This window comes from Centroberyx affinis, unplaced genomic scaffold (genome assembly GCF_046629955.1).
Source record: "Centroberyx affinis isolate AG114_WGS23_722 - 3 ecotype Tasmania unplaced genomic scaffold, CSIRO-AGI_Caff_v1 ptg003878l_1, whole genome shotgun sequence".
Taxonomy (NCBI): Eukaryota; Metazoa; Chordata; class Actinopteri; order Beryciformes; family Berycidae; genus Centroberyx; species Centroberyx affinis.
Window position 1 is genome coordinate 331,695 of NW_027281719.1, and position 16,369 is coordinate 348,063.

General features: G+C 39.5%; 1 protein-coding gene across 1 annotated transcript in view; it reads right to left on the bottom strand.

The window, feature by feature from the left end:
* The window catches only part of agla (amylo-alpha-1, 6-glucosidase, 4-alpha-glucanotransferase a), a gene marked incomplete at its 5' end in the record, with an annotated part of 35,308 nt that extends 19,281 nt beyond the window's left edge, over positions 1–16,027 (bottom strand). Inside the window, 8 exons of the mRNA XM_071541443.1 lie at positions 714–838; positions 1,146–1,296; positions 2,091–2,246; positions 6,677–6,778; positions 7,153–7,316; positions 12,147–12,270; positions 14,324–14,511; positions 15,888–16,027. Coding sequence (XP_071397544.1) covers positions 714–838; positions 1,146–1,296; positions 2,091–2,246; positions 6,677–6,778; positions 7,153–7,316; positions 12,147–12,270; positions 14,324–14,511; positions 15,888–16,027 — 1,150 coding nt within the window. The remainder of the gene's footprint in view (positions 1–713; positions 839–1,145; positions 1,297–2,090; positions 2,247–6,676; positions 6,779–7,152; positions 7,317–12,146; positions 12,271–14,323; positions 14,512–15,887) is intronic.
* Positions 16,028–16,369: the final 342 nt, after the last annotated feature.

The following is a 16,369-nucleotide window of genomic DNA, read 5'->3' on the forward strand; positions in this document are numbered from 1 at the left end:
GGTCAGAGGTCACAGCACCTTGACAATATATGGAACAGATATTGCAGTGTATCCCAAACCACTGCAGATGACTGCTGTTGTAAAAAAGGCTTGCAGTCTAAATTGACTTTAACAACCATAATCCGTGTTTGGGACTAAGAGTGTGGCTGTATTGGATTTATGTGCGTCTATTAATCTGTAAGTACATCTAATTTGTTTATGTTATTAATTAAAGGTAATTCTGATTATGTAAATGATACATGCTCATGTTGTTGGCTTACTGTGCTAGCTTCATTATGTATATTGGAAGTCTACTATTTAGGTTAAGCTACACTTTCAATTGCTTTAATTACTATTTCACTTGAGTAATCATATAGTGTGCACAATGTATTTCACTCATCTGCTGATGGAAATTGTCCTTGTCTGCATATAATTGACGTTGGACTGCCACCTTGTGGCTAAAGTGGAATGACAGGACAACATAGTAGTTTAATAGCTGGTTGTGCCATATTTATTATATCTGTATTATCCTCATTGTTTATTGTTCTTATTTCCAGAAACCACATGCTACACTTTTTATACCCAGCAAGGGGTATATGTACAGCCACTTACTAAAGTCCAGTCTGGGAATTCAGTATCTCTTCTCATGTATTTTAATGGATACACCACAGCGACTTCAACTACTTTAACCACAAGAGACTTAAGAAAGTCATCTTCATTACAGCTGTCCTTACCTGGATGTGTTCCCTGATCTCTAGAGTGTAGTCTGGCAGGCCATTAATGCTGTTTTCATCCTTCCTGTAGGAGCCGGCGCTCCTCTCAACGGTCCGAGCCTCCAACACCACCTCCTCAATTTTACCTATGGAGGGAAGAGGCAGGCAGTGAAAATTCTTATTTACAGTGAATGTTTTGTGTTACATTTTGGTTATCTGGCTTTGTTAGTGTGTGTTGTGTTTCATTTCTTCATCTACTGGCAAATGTTAGGATAGGTAGGGGGCCAAAGATTCTTGTAGTCCACATATCAGTGCTGCCTCCCTGTGGTTTTCAAATGTCCGTCCTTGAGTTTTGTGGGTGTGTGTGTGTTCTTGTACTTGTATCCTTCTTCTTCTACTTCTCCTTCTTCAAAGGACTAGTTTAGATCTAGGACTTGGCTTTAGGGTTAATACCTGGTATGAACATTGGCGGAACGTCATCTCTGTAGTGGTGTGTCTTGGGATTTTTGAAGGCGGTTCGCGACACGGCCACCACGGACTGGTGGCTGCTGGGACAGTGTCTGGTCACCGCCACCACGTCCTCATCCACCTGGTCCACATACACCTGACAACCACACATTCAACCGGGATATTTTACCATTGGTACGCACAATAGCAATACAGGTTTTAAAGAGTAGGACATTTTTCAAGGATCTCAGAAACTCAGAATGGACAAAACAGGCAAGGAGTTTGAATTTCAGTAGGTCTTCTTCAGGCTGTGTGAACATGATGCATCACACTAATATGGTTCATTCATATTGATTAAGGGACAAGGGAGGATCAGAATTCTGACTTTAAACTCAGAATTCTGTCTTTTTTCTCAGAATTCTGTCTTTAAACTCAGAATTATGACTTTAAACTCAGAATTATGACTTTAAACTCAGAACTCTGTTTACATGTGGCCCTAATCCTCTTCCGTACTTCAAGCCTCACCACAAAATGCAGAAAAAGTCAAAGGGGTCGGAATCCACTCTGATGGTACTTAATGCTCTTCACCGTGGTCAAGTGATTTCACCATTTTCTCTTAAGGGATCAAGTGTTTTTGTCTTGTTTAGAGATTCAGGTGAAGTACTTTGCTGAGGGCTTTGCCTGCCTTCCCCTGGCTCAACCTCTTTAACACCCACTGACCGTTAAAGTATGCATGTGTTATGTAACAGGTTTAGTTTACAGATGACTTCTTTGCTGATGGTCAGATAACAGATTCAAACACACATCTCCTGTGTAGAAAATCGAATCATCGAATCATTCTGTAATATTATAATGCAATGTAAATAAAGAATATCAAGGAATAGTAATGAATGTCAGGGGCCAATTTGCAGTTCTGACTGGAGCCCCTCATATATTCTTGACCCAGCCCACCTGAGTAAAGCCCTTAGCAGCCAGCTCCTGGTGCAGCTTGTTGAGGGCCAGCTTGCCAGCCAGGATGCCCGTCTGCAGATCCACCTTGGCTGGATCGGATGTCTCGGCCTCTGGGCTCCAGCGGGCGTACAGGCGGCCCTCCTTTACCACCGAGATCTGGACAACACACAGATGTGAACAGATCCGTGGTAAGTATAGTCTTGTTACAACACACATCTACACACATGGATACCTGCTGTAAATGACTAGTCTAGAAATAACTAAAAAAATCACATTGTTTTCTTCAAATAGACTACCCATATCTTTCTCATTGTTATATGTTGCATATTGCACATATTTCATATTTGTAGTATTTTCAAACCGTACATATTCTGCATTCATTCTTTCTTTGTCTAAGTGCTACTACTGCTGCTATTTTGCCACAGCTTTACAATGCTGTAATCCATACATTTTTTAATATTTCTCATTGATACTTTTCAATTTTGTATGTTGTCATCATGGAATTGTTGGTTGCACATATTTAATACACCCAGTTGCTACTGTATATTCTTATTCATTAGTGTGCCTGCTTTGCAAGGCAAAGGAGCACACTCTTAATATTGCTCATACTTATTATTATTATTATTATTTTTTTTCTTTTTATTATTCTTCCTTGCAAAACTTCGGCGCGTAACTAGTCTTGGGGCGTTGTTGCGACACCCCTCAAAATACATCAAAACGTGCGCCTTGAACGGGAATCAAGTGCTATGACTTTTCTTAGAGATTGTACGTAGAGTTTTCGCACGAAGTGCGAAAACGTGCGATTTTCGGCCCATTGAAATGAATGGAGAATCGGAAAAAAAATCGCACAAATTCATCAAATCGGCCCCTCTTTGGAGCCACGCCACTCGGTCATACTTTGTCGCAGAAACATGATTAAAAGTTTACACGGGTCACAAGACTTTGAACTCTGTTGGTCTAAAGACACTTTTCAATAGCTACTACGGTTTTTACGCAATCGCAGTTTACGTTTTATACGACTTTTGGACAGTTTCAGATTTTATAATGGGTGTGTATTGCGCGGAATGTTCAGACCTAGAGCACGTGATGTCGTCACACACTCTAGCTCCACGCCTTCAAGTTTGATCAGAAATCTTCCAAACATTATCATCTTAGTCCCACAGCTTCCACTCTACAAGCAAGCTTTATACACCAAATTGTAGGCATTTTTGTCCTCTCTCACCCAATGTTACTTCCATTGAAAAAGGACCCACGGTTTTTGAATAAATCGCCCGAAAGGGCAGGGAGTGCCATCCAACACTCCCATCCGCTTCCATGCAATTTGACCGCTCAAACCCAGAGTGAGAAGAAGAAAAGGAGGTGATTTATATTTTATCACAGCTCCTTTAGTTTAAATCATACAGACACATGTCATACATCAGTGTCGCCAGTGAAGTCTTGGGACGCTCAAAGTGAAAAAACATTTTCGATGCGAGCTTTACTTTTCGAGATACAGGGATTTGTTCGGGGACAGTCTTGGCTTATTGTGAGTGCTAATGAAACATTAGTTCAAAGTTTCCCGCCACAGGGGGGCCTGTATCCATAGCAACTAGTGACTCAGTCTCTGGGCAGAAATTCTCACACCTGCCCGTGATTGGCTAGGTGGACAGTTAATACTGTTTAATACTGTCATACTGTTTGTGTTTGTGTGTGTGCGAGGGATGGAGATGCGCACCAAGCAGCAGGCACACTCAAAATTTCCTGAAATTTTCTAGTTAGTGTGCCTGCTTTGCAAGGCAAAGGAGCACACTCTTATTATTGCTCATACTTATTATTATTATTATTATTCTTCCTTGCAAAACTTCGGTATGTAACTAGTCTCGCAGCGTAGCCGCGACACCCCTCAAAATACATCAAAACGTGCGCCTTGAACGGGAATCAAGTGCTATGACTTTTCTTAGAGATTGTACGTAAAGTTTTCGCACGAAGTGCGAAAACGTGCGATTTTCGGCCCATTGAAATGAATGGAGAATCGGAAAAAAAATCGCACAAATTCATCAAATCGGCCCCTCTTTGGAGCCACGCCACTCGGTCATACTTTGTCGCAGAAACATGATTAAACGTTTACACGGGTCACAAGACTTTGAACTCTGTTGGTCTAAAGACACTTTTCAATAGCTACTACGGTTTTTAAGCAATCGCAGATTACGTTTTATACGACTTTTGGACAGTTTCAGATTTTATAATGGGTGTGTATTGCGCGGAATGTTCAGACCTAGAGCACGTGATGTCGTCACACACTCTAGCTCCACGCCTTCAAGTTTGATCAGAAATCTTCCAAACATTATCGTCTTAGTCCCACAGCTTCCACTCTACAAGCAAGATTTATACACCAAATTGTAGGCATTTTTGTCCTCTCTCACCCAATGTTACTTCCATTGAAATAGGACCCACGGTTTTTGAATAAATCGCCCAAAAGGGCAGGGAGTGCCGTCCGACACTCCCATCCGCTTCCATGTAATTTGACCGCTCAAACCCAGAGTGAGAAGAAGAAAAGAAGGTGATTTATATTTTATCACAGCTCCTTTAGTTTAAATCATACAGACACATGTCATACATCAGTGTCGCCAGTGAAGTCTTGGGACGCTCAAAGTGAAAAAACATTTTCGATGCGAGCTTTACTTTTCGAGATACAGGGATTTGTTCGGGGACAGTCTTGGCTTATTGTGAGTGCTAATGAAACATTAGTTCAAAGTTTCCCGCCACAGGGGGGCCTGTATCCATAGCAACTAGTGACTCGGTCTCTGGGCAGAAATTGTCACACCTGCCCGTGATTGGCTAGGTCGACAGTTAATACTGTTTAATACTGTTTAATACTGTCATTCTGTTTATGTTTGTGTGTGTGCGAGGGATGGAGATGCGCACCAAGCAGCAGGCACACTCAAAATTTCCTGAAATTTTCTAGTTATTATTATTCTTCCTTGCAAAACTTCGGTATGTAACTAGTGTCGCGGCGTAGCCGCGACACTAGTCAAAATACATCAAAACGTGCGCCTTGAACGGGAATCAAGTGCTATGACTTTTCTTAGAGATTGTACGTAAAGTTTTCGCACGAAGTGCGAAAATGTGCGATTTTCGGCCCATTGAAATGAATGGAGAATCGGAAAAAAAATCGCACAAATTCATCAAATCGGCCCCTCTTTGGAGCCACGCCACTCGGTCATACTTTGTCGCAGAAACATGATTAAAAGTTTACACGGGTCACAAGACTTTGAACTCTTTTGGTCTAAAGACACTTTTCAATAGCTACTACGGTTTTTACGCAATCGCAGATTACGTTTTATACGACTTTTGGACAGTTTCAGATTTTATAATGGGTGTGTATTGCGCGGAATGTTCAGACCTAGAGCACGTGATGTCGTCACACACTCTAGCTCCACGCCTTCAAGTTTGATCAGAAATCTTCCAAACATTATCATCTTAGTCCCACAGCTTCCACTCTACAAGCAAGATTTATACACCAAATTGTAGGCATTTTTGTCCTCTCTCATCCAATGTTACTTCCATTGATATAGGACCCACGGTTTTTGAATAAATCGCCCGAAAGGGCAGGGAGTGCCGTCCGACACTCCCATCCGCTTCAATGTAATTTGACCGCTCAAACCCAGAGTGAGAAGAAGAAAAGGAGGTGATTTATATTTTATCACAGCTCCTTTTTTTAAAATCATACAGACACATGTCATACATCAGTGTCGCCGGTGAAGTCTTGGGACGCTCAAAGTGAAAAAACATTTTCGATGTGAGCTTTACTTTTCGAGATACAGGGATTTGTTCGGGGACAGTCTTGGCTTATTGTGAGTGCTAATGAAACATTAGTTCAAAGTTTCCCGCCACAGGGGGGCCTGTATCCATAGCAACTAGTGACTCGGTCTCTGGGCAGAAATTGTCACACCTGCCCGTGATTGGCTAGGTGGACAGTTAATACTGTTTAATACTGTTTAATACTGTCATACAGTTTGTGTTTGTGTGTGTGCGAGGGATGGAGATGCGCACCAAGCAGCAGGCACACTCAAAATTTCCTGAAATTTTCTAGTATTCTATTTATCGTTGCTATACTCTATTACTATATGCTGCTTTAACAACCCAATTTCCCCACAGAGATAATTCAAGTTTCAGCTTATCTTAGCAGTTGTAGGTCTTGTGCAACAGTTTGTGTTTATTGACCTACTTTAACATCTAAATGAACACAACCTACTTGATCCTACTCACCAGGATGTTACTTAATTTAAGTATTTTCTTCAATCAAAGTATAAAATGTGTTTCAGACAATTGTACATTAAAATCTCTATTGGAGACCAGTAGACCACACTATGTGGGCTCAAGTATGAATGATACTGTATATATGCAATCTAGACTATTTTGTTGTATGTATCGTTTGTACTATAGGCTACTCTGTTTTTAGATATTGGATACTAGGTACTGCATACTTTCCGATATGGGTTTTTGAAGGCCAATTTTTGTGTTGAAGCGGCCAATAGCTTATATTTTGTGCTGAGAGAGAGAGAGAGAGAGAGATGCTGTCATGTGGTATTTGCATGTCATCCTACCTGATGAGGTACCAGCTCATCGTATCCTCTGGTGCTGCCTGTAGCGCAGCAGGCCATAGAGACGATAGCAGAGCTGGGGAGGCAGTCATACACTGAACGCATCTGAAATATCGAAACAATCAACTGGTTATACAACACATCAGGGAACTACTGTATGTCTTTCTTTTTTTTTTTAATTTACATTTTTAATCAGTACACTGGATTCCAATCAGTTTCAGAATAAATATTGTAATTATTTTATTGGTTTTTAAATCTTTTCAAGTGTTTATCTGATATGCTTGATTATATACGTACACTTTTTATAGGTCTACTTATTTTTGTATCTTTGACGCTTTTAATCATGTTTGTAAAGCACTTTGAATTGAATCACTGTATGAAGTTATGTAGTAGTAGAAATAGTGGCAGTAGAAGTAGTAGTAATAGCAGCAGCAGCAGTATAGGATTCATATTATCTGTCCAGGTGAGGGAGAGCCTACCTGGATGGGACTCTGGTTGTCGTGGGTGACGTCCAGGAACATGGCGTGGGCAACAGCCGGGACCAGAGGTCGGAGGCTGGGCTGGACGAAGGAGCCCACCGGCTCCCCACCAAACCGGTACACCAACCGACCCTCCTCATGACTGTTGCCAGCACTCATAGCCTCTGACAGACAGACAGGCAGACAGACAGACACACAGACAGACAGACAGACAGGCAGACAGACAGACAGAGGGAAGAGAAGTCATTGCAGCTCTTTTTATCCAGGTAAAAAAGCCCATGTCAGTGATGTACTTAAAGCTGCATTAGGCAAGATTTTTATGTAAAGGTACAGCCTCATATAAGTAATTCTCAAACTTATTCATATCAAGGATCCCTAATTTAGTACACAATAGGGCCACAGACCCCCATTAGATGAGATTTTGTACGTCTGAGAATATTTTTATTGTTAGATATGATTTTGTCCCGAATTCCATGACTATCTGTATTGTAGGTAGAGCGATAACAGTGAAACTATGACCAAAACAGTCATTCTTCTACATTCTCTAATTGTGTTAACTTCTTGTAAATGAAATAATGCTTTAAAGTTTTACAATTCATCAGTTTGCTGGGGACCCCCTGGAACCCCCTCAAGGACCCCTGGTGGTCCTCAGACCCCAGGTTGAGAACCGCTGGCCTACATCACACAGTGGGGCTGCAACAGAGAAGAGCTCTTCACTACCTCCACCCCACCAGACACTAAGAAGAAGACATTAAGTTTACTGACATCACCGCACAGGATTTCTGGGTAATGAAGTTCTCACATTGAAACAGTTACCTCTCGTTGCCATTTGGGGCCGCCAATGTGCAAAATTGCTCAGTGCAGCTTTAATACTGACATGGTTTGAATTATGTCAAAGCATTGGTCCCAGAACAGAATTATTACACAGAAATATAGAATAGAACAAATCTGACACACCATGTCGTGCTTCAAACATCACCACAAGTTCCGCAATGTTAAATCCAAACATACTCAGGCTGCACAATGTAAAACTTCATATTGCAATTGTTTCTGAATACTGTGATCATGATATGAAGTGTGAGGACACAACATTTTCTCCACTAGTTCTTTTTCAGCGCTGTGTGCGAGTTGCTTGGTCGGAAAATAGTTTAGTGAAACATTTTTTCCGACATATAGTGTAACACGTAGGCCAGGGGTCTGAAGAAACACTGATGTACATAAAGAGTTCCCATTTTCAAATTAAACAAATTTTATTTTATGGCTAGTTCAAAAGAAGACATTAAAACAAACTCCACAACAACCGACTGCCTAACATGTTCTTTTGAACTATCCATTAAAGGATAAGGTTAGTGTTTTTTAATGCATTTCTTACCGTCAACAAATCCTATGAAAATAACAAAAGCAACAATGTGTTTGCTCTACTCCCGTTACTTTCCGACTTCCCACATTCCCTTTTTAGCCTTCAAACCAGAAGTCATTGGCTCCAATTGTAAGCTAAAAACCTTTAAATACAGCTCACAAAGACATAGTTTACATTTTCAAAATCGCTAACTGTTACCATGAAAAGTCAGACTGTTGTAGTTATTACCAAATCAAATTCAAATGGGAACAAATTCATCATTACGTCGGGGACTATTTTCAGTGCTACGGAACTACTTTCCTGAGATGGAAAACATGTTTACAGTCGGCTTATTAAGTTGTTTGAGGAAAAAGTCGGCCGGCCCAGTGCATCGTGATGATGAAATATGTTGCCCAGAGCAACGGCATTGGCTCTTGATGTGTTTTTAATAGTTTTTTTTAATACACTGGAGTTCTATGGCTACTGGGACATGGCTTTATTGGGCACCAGCTACATGGACGAGACTTGTCGGCAAAACAAAATCATTGCTGATTTTGTTATTTTCATAGGATTTGTTGACGGTAAGCAATGCATTAAAAAACACCAGCCTTATCCTTTAAATAAAAGCTTTTTACTTTTTTGCTTAAAGAGTGTCTTGGAACTCCTGAATTTCCATTCAAGCGACATCTTCAAACCAAAGAGCACCTTCCAAAAATGCCTCCACACAACAAAATCAAACAGAAGCATTCTGTATCCTCTTTTCTTTGAAGGTGCTACATTGTCATTTTAACATCAATAATTACCACATTAATTTGGAGGCATTAGTACAATTTCTGTGAACAAACAAGACCATTGCTGAGAAGATTGGCAGCCTCTACCGGCCTCTACACTGTATTTAACATTGTGTGACAGCAGTTCAGATTTGGAGGGAAATCTGCTGAATTGCTTTATGGCACAAAACAGGAAGAGGGCACTGTTCTTCCACCACAAACTGATGCTGCATTCCATTGCAAGTCGGAAGTCGATACTTCCGAGTTGGTATTACCGACTTCCGATCTAAATGTTGTCCAGTGCGTCTGCTGGAGAAAACATGGACACATCACGCTTTGCCCACGTTAGCGTTAGCAACCTGACAATGCTCTAGTAACGTTAACAGGCTAGTTCATACTAGCAAAAACGTCTATCTAGTAACGAAGCACAAGTCAACTGAATTAGGTTTGAAATGGAAAGTACAAAGTTGTTACAAGAAGTTTTTCATAACACAAAAACTACATATCAAGGAAAATCCAGTTTTATTAAGTACAAATTGATGCTGCGACGTCAGCTGTGTTTGTGTCGGAAAACCCGGGTGGCACAGATCCTGTCCGAATTTCTGACTGGGAACTGGGAGTTCAGAGTACAATGGAATGCAGCATACACCAGTGTTTTTTGTTAGCAGCCAGCTAGCATCCTATCTACAACAAACAGAAAGGGGTTTATGGAAAATGTGGTCTTAAGTTTGAGAAACACTAGCACTAGCAATAACACTGGTGTGACATAGTCATCTCAACCATAGTCTCATTTGTTTACTGTCATTATACCAAGGTATCACAATTAACTTGACAATCATATATTGATGTTTAAAAATTAAACACATAGCAACTTTAAACCAATGACATACAAAGTTTGTTTAGGAAGCTGTCGACAACAACTTTCCCTCTGATAAAAAATTGCAGCCTCTCGCGATTTGGAAATTGCAGTAGTGATTTTTTCATTTCATTTTTTTGATTTTAATTGTGCAGCCCTAATCTGTCCACGACACAAAATCTCAGTGATACCAGCCTTGAGCCAGAGGTTGTACAGTATATATCATGCATGGATGCTAAGTTCCAATCCACACACACACGAGGCTGCTGTCACTGCTTACCTCTGACGACCGAGGTAATACCCAGCCTAGTCACAAAGACATTATCCAGCTCCTCGCTGCTGGTGAACAGCTCAGCCACCACATACAGCTCTGGCCTCAGCGCACGAGCCTGATCCAGCATGTACTGCAGAGCCAAGGCCAGGCCAGGCCAGGCCAGGCCAAAACACAGCAAACACAACCAAACCAGGGAGACCGGCAGGCAGGCGGTAAAGGTGGACATAGGGTTAAAATCAGAAAGAGGGGAACAAAACAGAGAGATGCAGGAAGCAACAGGGGAGGGGGATATAGAGAGTATAGATATATATATGTATAGATATAGATATGGGCAGAGAGAGAATGTAGACAAGCAGCACAGAAGAATAGACAGACAGAGAGAGAGAGGCGATAATACATGCAACAAGGTGTTAACACATCGGTGAGAGATTGGGGAAATATTTGCAGGTGAACACGGTAGAATAATCATGGACATACAGCATGGTTGAACAAATTAGTATTGAAAGCAAAAGAGTATTTGGAATGAAGGAGGACAGTTTGTCAGAAGAGAGGAGTGACAATTATGGCATGTGCATCATAATTTGCCAGGTCCAAAGGCAAGTGAGTGTGTTAAAAAGATAAAGGAGACAAGAAGAAAGGAGAAGAAAAAGGAAACAGAAGAGATAGATTTAGCGTCATACTCAGTCCAAAAAAGATCAGTGACGCTTTATTTTCCGGTTCTGCACTTTCCTAATAATTTCCTAGAAAGGAACTGTTAATGTCTGAACCATGAAATTATGCACTAATTATAGTGAAAATAGAGAACGAGTTCAATGGTAGTTGGTGATTTTCTCCAATTTCTTCTGTTGTTTCCAAGACGGAGCCATGAAATTATGTAGCAGTTATATAGAAAATTTGAAATTAGAGGAAGGAATTCAACAAATAACTATATTACAGAAGTAGAAGTCCTGCATTCAAAATGTTACTTAAGTACAAAAGTATTAGCATCAAAATGTACTTAAAGCAACAAAAGTAAAAGTACTCATTGGAATGGTCCATTTCAGAATAATTCAGTATATATTATATTACTGAATTATAATTATTGATGCATTAATGTGTAAGTATCACTTTAATGTTGCAGCTGGAAAAAGTGGGGCTGATTTCCACTACTTTATATACTGCTGGGTAGCTTACAGTAATCTATAATAATACATCACAATTTATTAGTTGATTATATTTTGTATTAATAATCTGAATCTGCAAAGTAACTAGTAACTTAAGTTATCAAATAAAAGTAGTGGAGTAAAAAGTACAATATTTCCCTTTGAAATGTAGTGGAGTAGAAGTATAAAGTAGCATAAAATGGTAATACTCAAGTAAAGTATAAGTACCTCAAAACTGTACTCAGGTACAGTATTCGAGTAAATGTACTTAGTTACTTTCCACCTCTGCATAATTATATGAATAATGACTTGGGATACCTATTATTTTTAATATAGTTTTGCAGTTCTTTCCAGGAACCTCTTTTAGAAACTTAGTATGTTATCGACTCCACCAGACTGCTTATATTTTCTGTATAACTACTGCATCATGTCATGGTTCTTTCCAGGAAACTTCCCAAGAAATTACCAGTTCCTTTCTAGGAAATTGTTAGGAAATTGCGGACCTGGAAAATAAAGCGTTACCAATAGATCAATGCAAGCCATAAAACTTCTAGCTGCTTCGTCTAACTTGTGCATTTTTCAGGGCGGAGCGGGCCGGTGTCGGGGTCAGTACCTCGCACCAGACTGGTGATTCCAAGGCGGTTTACAAAGACATTGTCAATGAGCTCGCTGCCGGTAAAGAGCTCTGCTATCACATAGAGGTTAGGCCTGATGGCTCTGGCTGCTGCAAGCATCGCCTGCAGAGACCAACACATACAGTATGCACAACAGTTAACCTGGATTCCCTCTGTTTTCGCATCACAAGGTGGATACTATTTTATATCTTGTTTTTATTATTTTATTTTCCCTTTTATCCCTGTCTTATTCTCTTATTTTAATATTTTTTTTACTCCGACTTTTATTTTTATGTCTCTACAAACCAGTAATCCCTTAAAGTGCCCGTACATTTACATGAATTCACCCCTTAATTCATGCAAAAAAGTTAAGGGAGTCATTAATGGAGGAGACCCCATCAAAACCCCCTTAAATACCCCTTAATGTTTGACTGCTTACTTTCTAATTTAATGTAAAATTCAGGGAGACAGCAACTTTCCATTAATAACCTGTAAACCCTGCACAAAAGGCATGAAAAATCGCTTAATCACTCGTCTCTTCACGAATCAACCCATGAATAAATCCCTTAAAAACCCATGATACTAACCTTACTTTTTTAAAGCTATTTTATTTTTAATGGATAATTCATGTTTATGTAGTGAGAAATTAAGGACATCTCAGGGATAAAATTAAGGAGTTTGGTTTCGTAGTGTTATGACAATCTGTTGGTGTTTTTATCTTTTTAGCACCTAAAGTAACCTTGTTTTGAAAAGTGCTATATAAATAAAATTATTATTATATTATTACTTTATAAAAGTTATAATATCTGAAGAATGGTTCTATTGACACCTGGGAGTTGAATGTGTGACCACACAGAGCAAAATACAGAGGGGCGACTGAGGGGGTTAAATACTTATTTAAATGAGACATTTCTACATTTCTTTTTCAATAAATATATTTCTGAAACAAAAAACATTGAACAATTTTTTTCCTTTTCTTCAAAAAATTCAAGGAGGTTGAATACTTTCGAAGGCGCTATAGTAGAACCTTGCTAATTCAAACTATTACAAGTGTTTTCTAACATGACACACATTCCTAGTTGCCTTATACAGTCAAATTCTCAATGGAAATGCTTTCAAATTGTGTGTCACCTTTCCAAAAATTACATTTTTTGGCAGACATTTGGTTAACTTGTCAGTTTGGTCTGAGGCTCTCAAAGAATGTCCTTACAGAAATCACTCTACTGTACTGTATATCCGCTATGTATCCAAGATCATATTAGTTTGGAGAAGAAAAAAATTACTTGATGCTCTTTGCTCAATATTAAATAAAAACAGATGATGACATCTCCTGAAATATTTCAATTTTTTAAGTAATGGGTTTAAAATAGCCAAAATAGCTAAAATAGCAGCAACTTAGCTAATAACAGTATTCAATAATGAGTTTTACTTTTTTGTCTATTTTGACTAATTCTAACTATTTTGTCAGAGTAGATGCAACATTTTGAACCTGGTGGGTATCTCATTTTTGAATGAAACAGGGGTTCTTCTGGATCCTTCTGCATTTCATACATTCTTAAAGGGTTCCATTCTAAAATGGTTCTTTACAGCACCCTAAAGGTTCTATGTAGAACCATTTGAGCACGGTGCTATGGAAAAGCTTTCTGGAAGGTTTCTGCTATAGTAAAAGCCTAAAGAACCATTTTGTGCTACTATATAAAAGCCTTTTTGGTAAGAATGTATGCACCCAGTAAATGTAAGGTTCTTCAAGGGTTCCTTGGTGAGAGTGGTGGTTCTATATGGAACCATAATAACTCAAAGAACTCTGACTTCCTAAAATAAATTAAAAAAAAACGTTAATTCAGAATACAGAACCCAGTGTGGTTCTTAAAAGGTTCTTGTGATAGTGCTGTTAGGGGGATTTTAAGTCGCAATAAGAAGCAACCGGGTTTATGGGAAATGTGGCCTTAAAGCTGCATTATGCAACTTGAGTGACAAGTGTTGGAGCAGGAACTTGACCAAATGAGGGGAAGGAGGGCGGGACTAACAATACTTCCTGTTGCAAGGAGAAAAGATGCATATTGTGACAGTGCATATGTTTTTCGTTTTTCCGCATAAACCATAACATATACTGTGCATTGAACACATAGGCTCGTGTATTTTAGTTGTGGTTGCACTGGGTGTAGTAACAGAGTACCTCAGCCACGTGCAGAGGGGTGGAGTGGCAGTTGTCCAGGCGGAGGCCAGCGAAGTGCTTGGCTGTGATCTCTGTGTATTTCTTCATGTGAGCCCACAGGTACGGACAGTCTTCTGGTTTCTCTCCGTAACGAAGCTTGACGCTGTCGTTCCAGCACAGCAGCTCCCTCCGCAGATAGACCTCTGAACCTAGAGCAGAGAGGAGAGGAGACAAGCCCAGTAGTGATAATATTACATTTCCAGTTTGCCATAATAGTGCCATAATAGGGGCAAATGGGACAGCACTGCTGACATCACCAAGTTCGAGTCACATTGCTAGATTACAGGGATGCTACAAGTCTGAGAGCCTGTGAGGGTGGACATTGAGACTAGGCCTAGGTCTTCTGTGTACAATCAGTCAATGATCATAAAGTACAAAAAAGGCAAAGAATAATGAATTGATCGCATGTTCAAAACAAGGCAACCATAAACATATCGTCCCCTACCAGTGATGCAGCCCCCCTCTGCGCTAATCATTCGCAAATTCTTCAAATGTGAAAATGATCAAAGTTTCAGTCTATTATGTGACAATGCAAATACACCATTTAGGCCCATTTCCATTGTCTGCTAGGCTTTTCTTTTTGGAAGTTGTAGTGCCCTCTACTGGTTGACTGTACAAATGATGCAGTCACCCCTTGGGCCACTCGGTAAATAAATGAACAAGCATGTAATCTGTGATAAACTGCAACCAGCGTGCTAAATTGTAATTTGAATATGTGTCTTGATTTGCCATTTATAACTGTATAGACTGTACTAATTTAGAGGATGTTTGGCTGTGCAGTAAGGAAGAAAAGGGAAAAGCAGGCAATGCAATTAGCAAAACTAGATTTGTTTGGCTTAAGATTCAAACGCAGGTCTCTAGCTTTACCAACTGAGCTACACTGCTGAAATTAATTGTCAATTGTGAATTGTCATTGAATCATTTCTGGGTTAGCTCATGCAATGGCTTGTATGCAACGACTACCTATGCGTAGTCACATTCATAGTTGAAGTGATGCAGATCATAGAGTGATGCATCTTAGTGGGCACATGCGCAGTAATGTGCCCACTAAAAAAAAAAAAACACTCTCAATCCATTTTGACACATTTCCATTTCCATTTTCCAGCATCTCTCTGAGCCTTACCAAGAACAGGCTGTTTCTGTCGCTGTGTCTTTAAGGCTCATTAATATTAACGATCCTCTGTTCCGATTGGCTAACCGTTTCAAGAGTGAAACGTGAGACGCTGCGGCCCTGCGGCTACAGGTAGGGAAAACTCTCCAGTAGTAAACAATGACAACCGCTCAACCGCTTTGAAAAAAATACTTTGTTAGTCTTACTATTACTATTATATTACTTATTATCTTACTTATTATTATTATTATTAACTATTATCTTACTTATTATTATTATCTTATATATCTTACTATTACTATTTCTTACAAAAATGATAATGAGCGAACCTTTGTGACGCCACAAAGTCCAAACTGTTTTATACCACATGGGCCTTTAATCAAAATTCAAAAAACAAACTGTTAATCTGCTAACCTGGTTCGGCAAAGTTCCTGAGCGGGTCGTCTCCCACCACCCAGCCATTGTGGGCCAGGAAGTGGCACGCCTTGTCCGCCTGGTTCATCAGCTGCATTTCCTGGTCAAAGGTCATCTCATTGAATGGGAAGGTGAAATAGCTGGAGGAGGTAGAGGACAGATCACATCCATTCTCACATCCACGCTGACTCTGAGATAGTAATATGCGGGTCAAAACATTACACACAGTCAAACTTCACAAGTCTTTTAAATCACTTTAAAAAAAATTTAAAAATAAATTTACAGGCAGAGTTTTGTATAATTTGTTTTTAACTATATTTTAACTAAGCCTGAAATAAATAAATATATGATTAAATAAATAAATAGATAAACGATTAAATAAATACATAAATGATTAAATACATAAATAAATAAATACATTTATTTTTGTCCTAAATATTGCGACCACAATGATGAAATTAAATTGCAAATGTGAACATGAT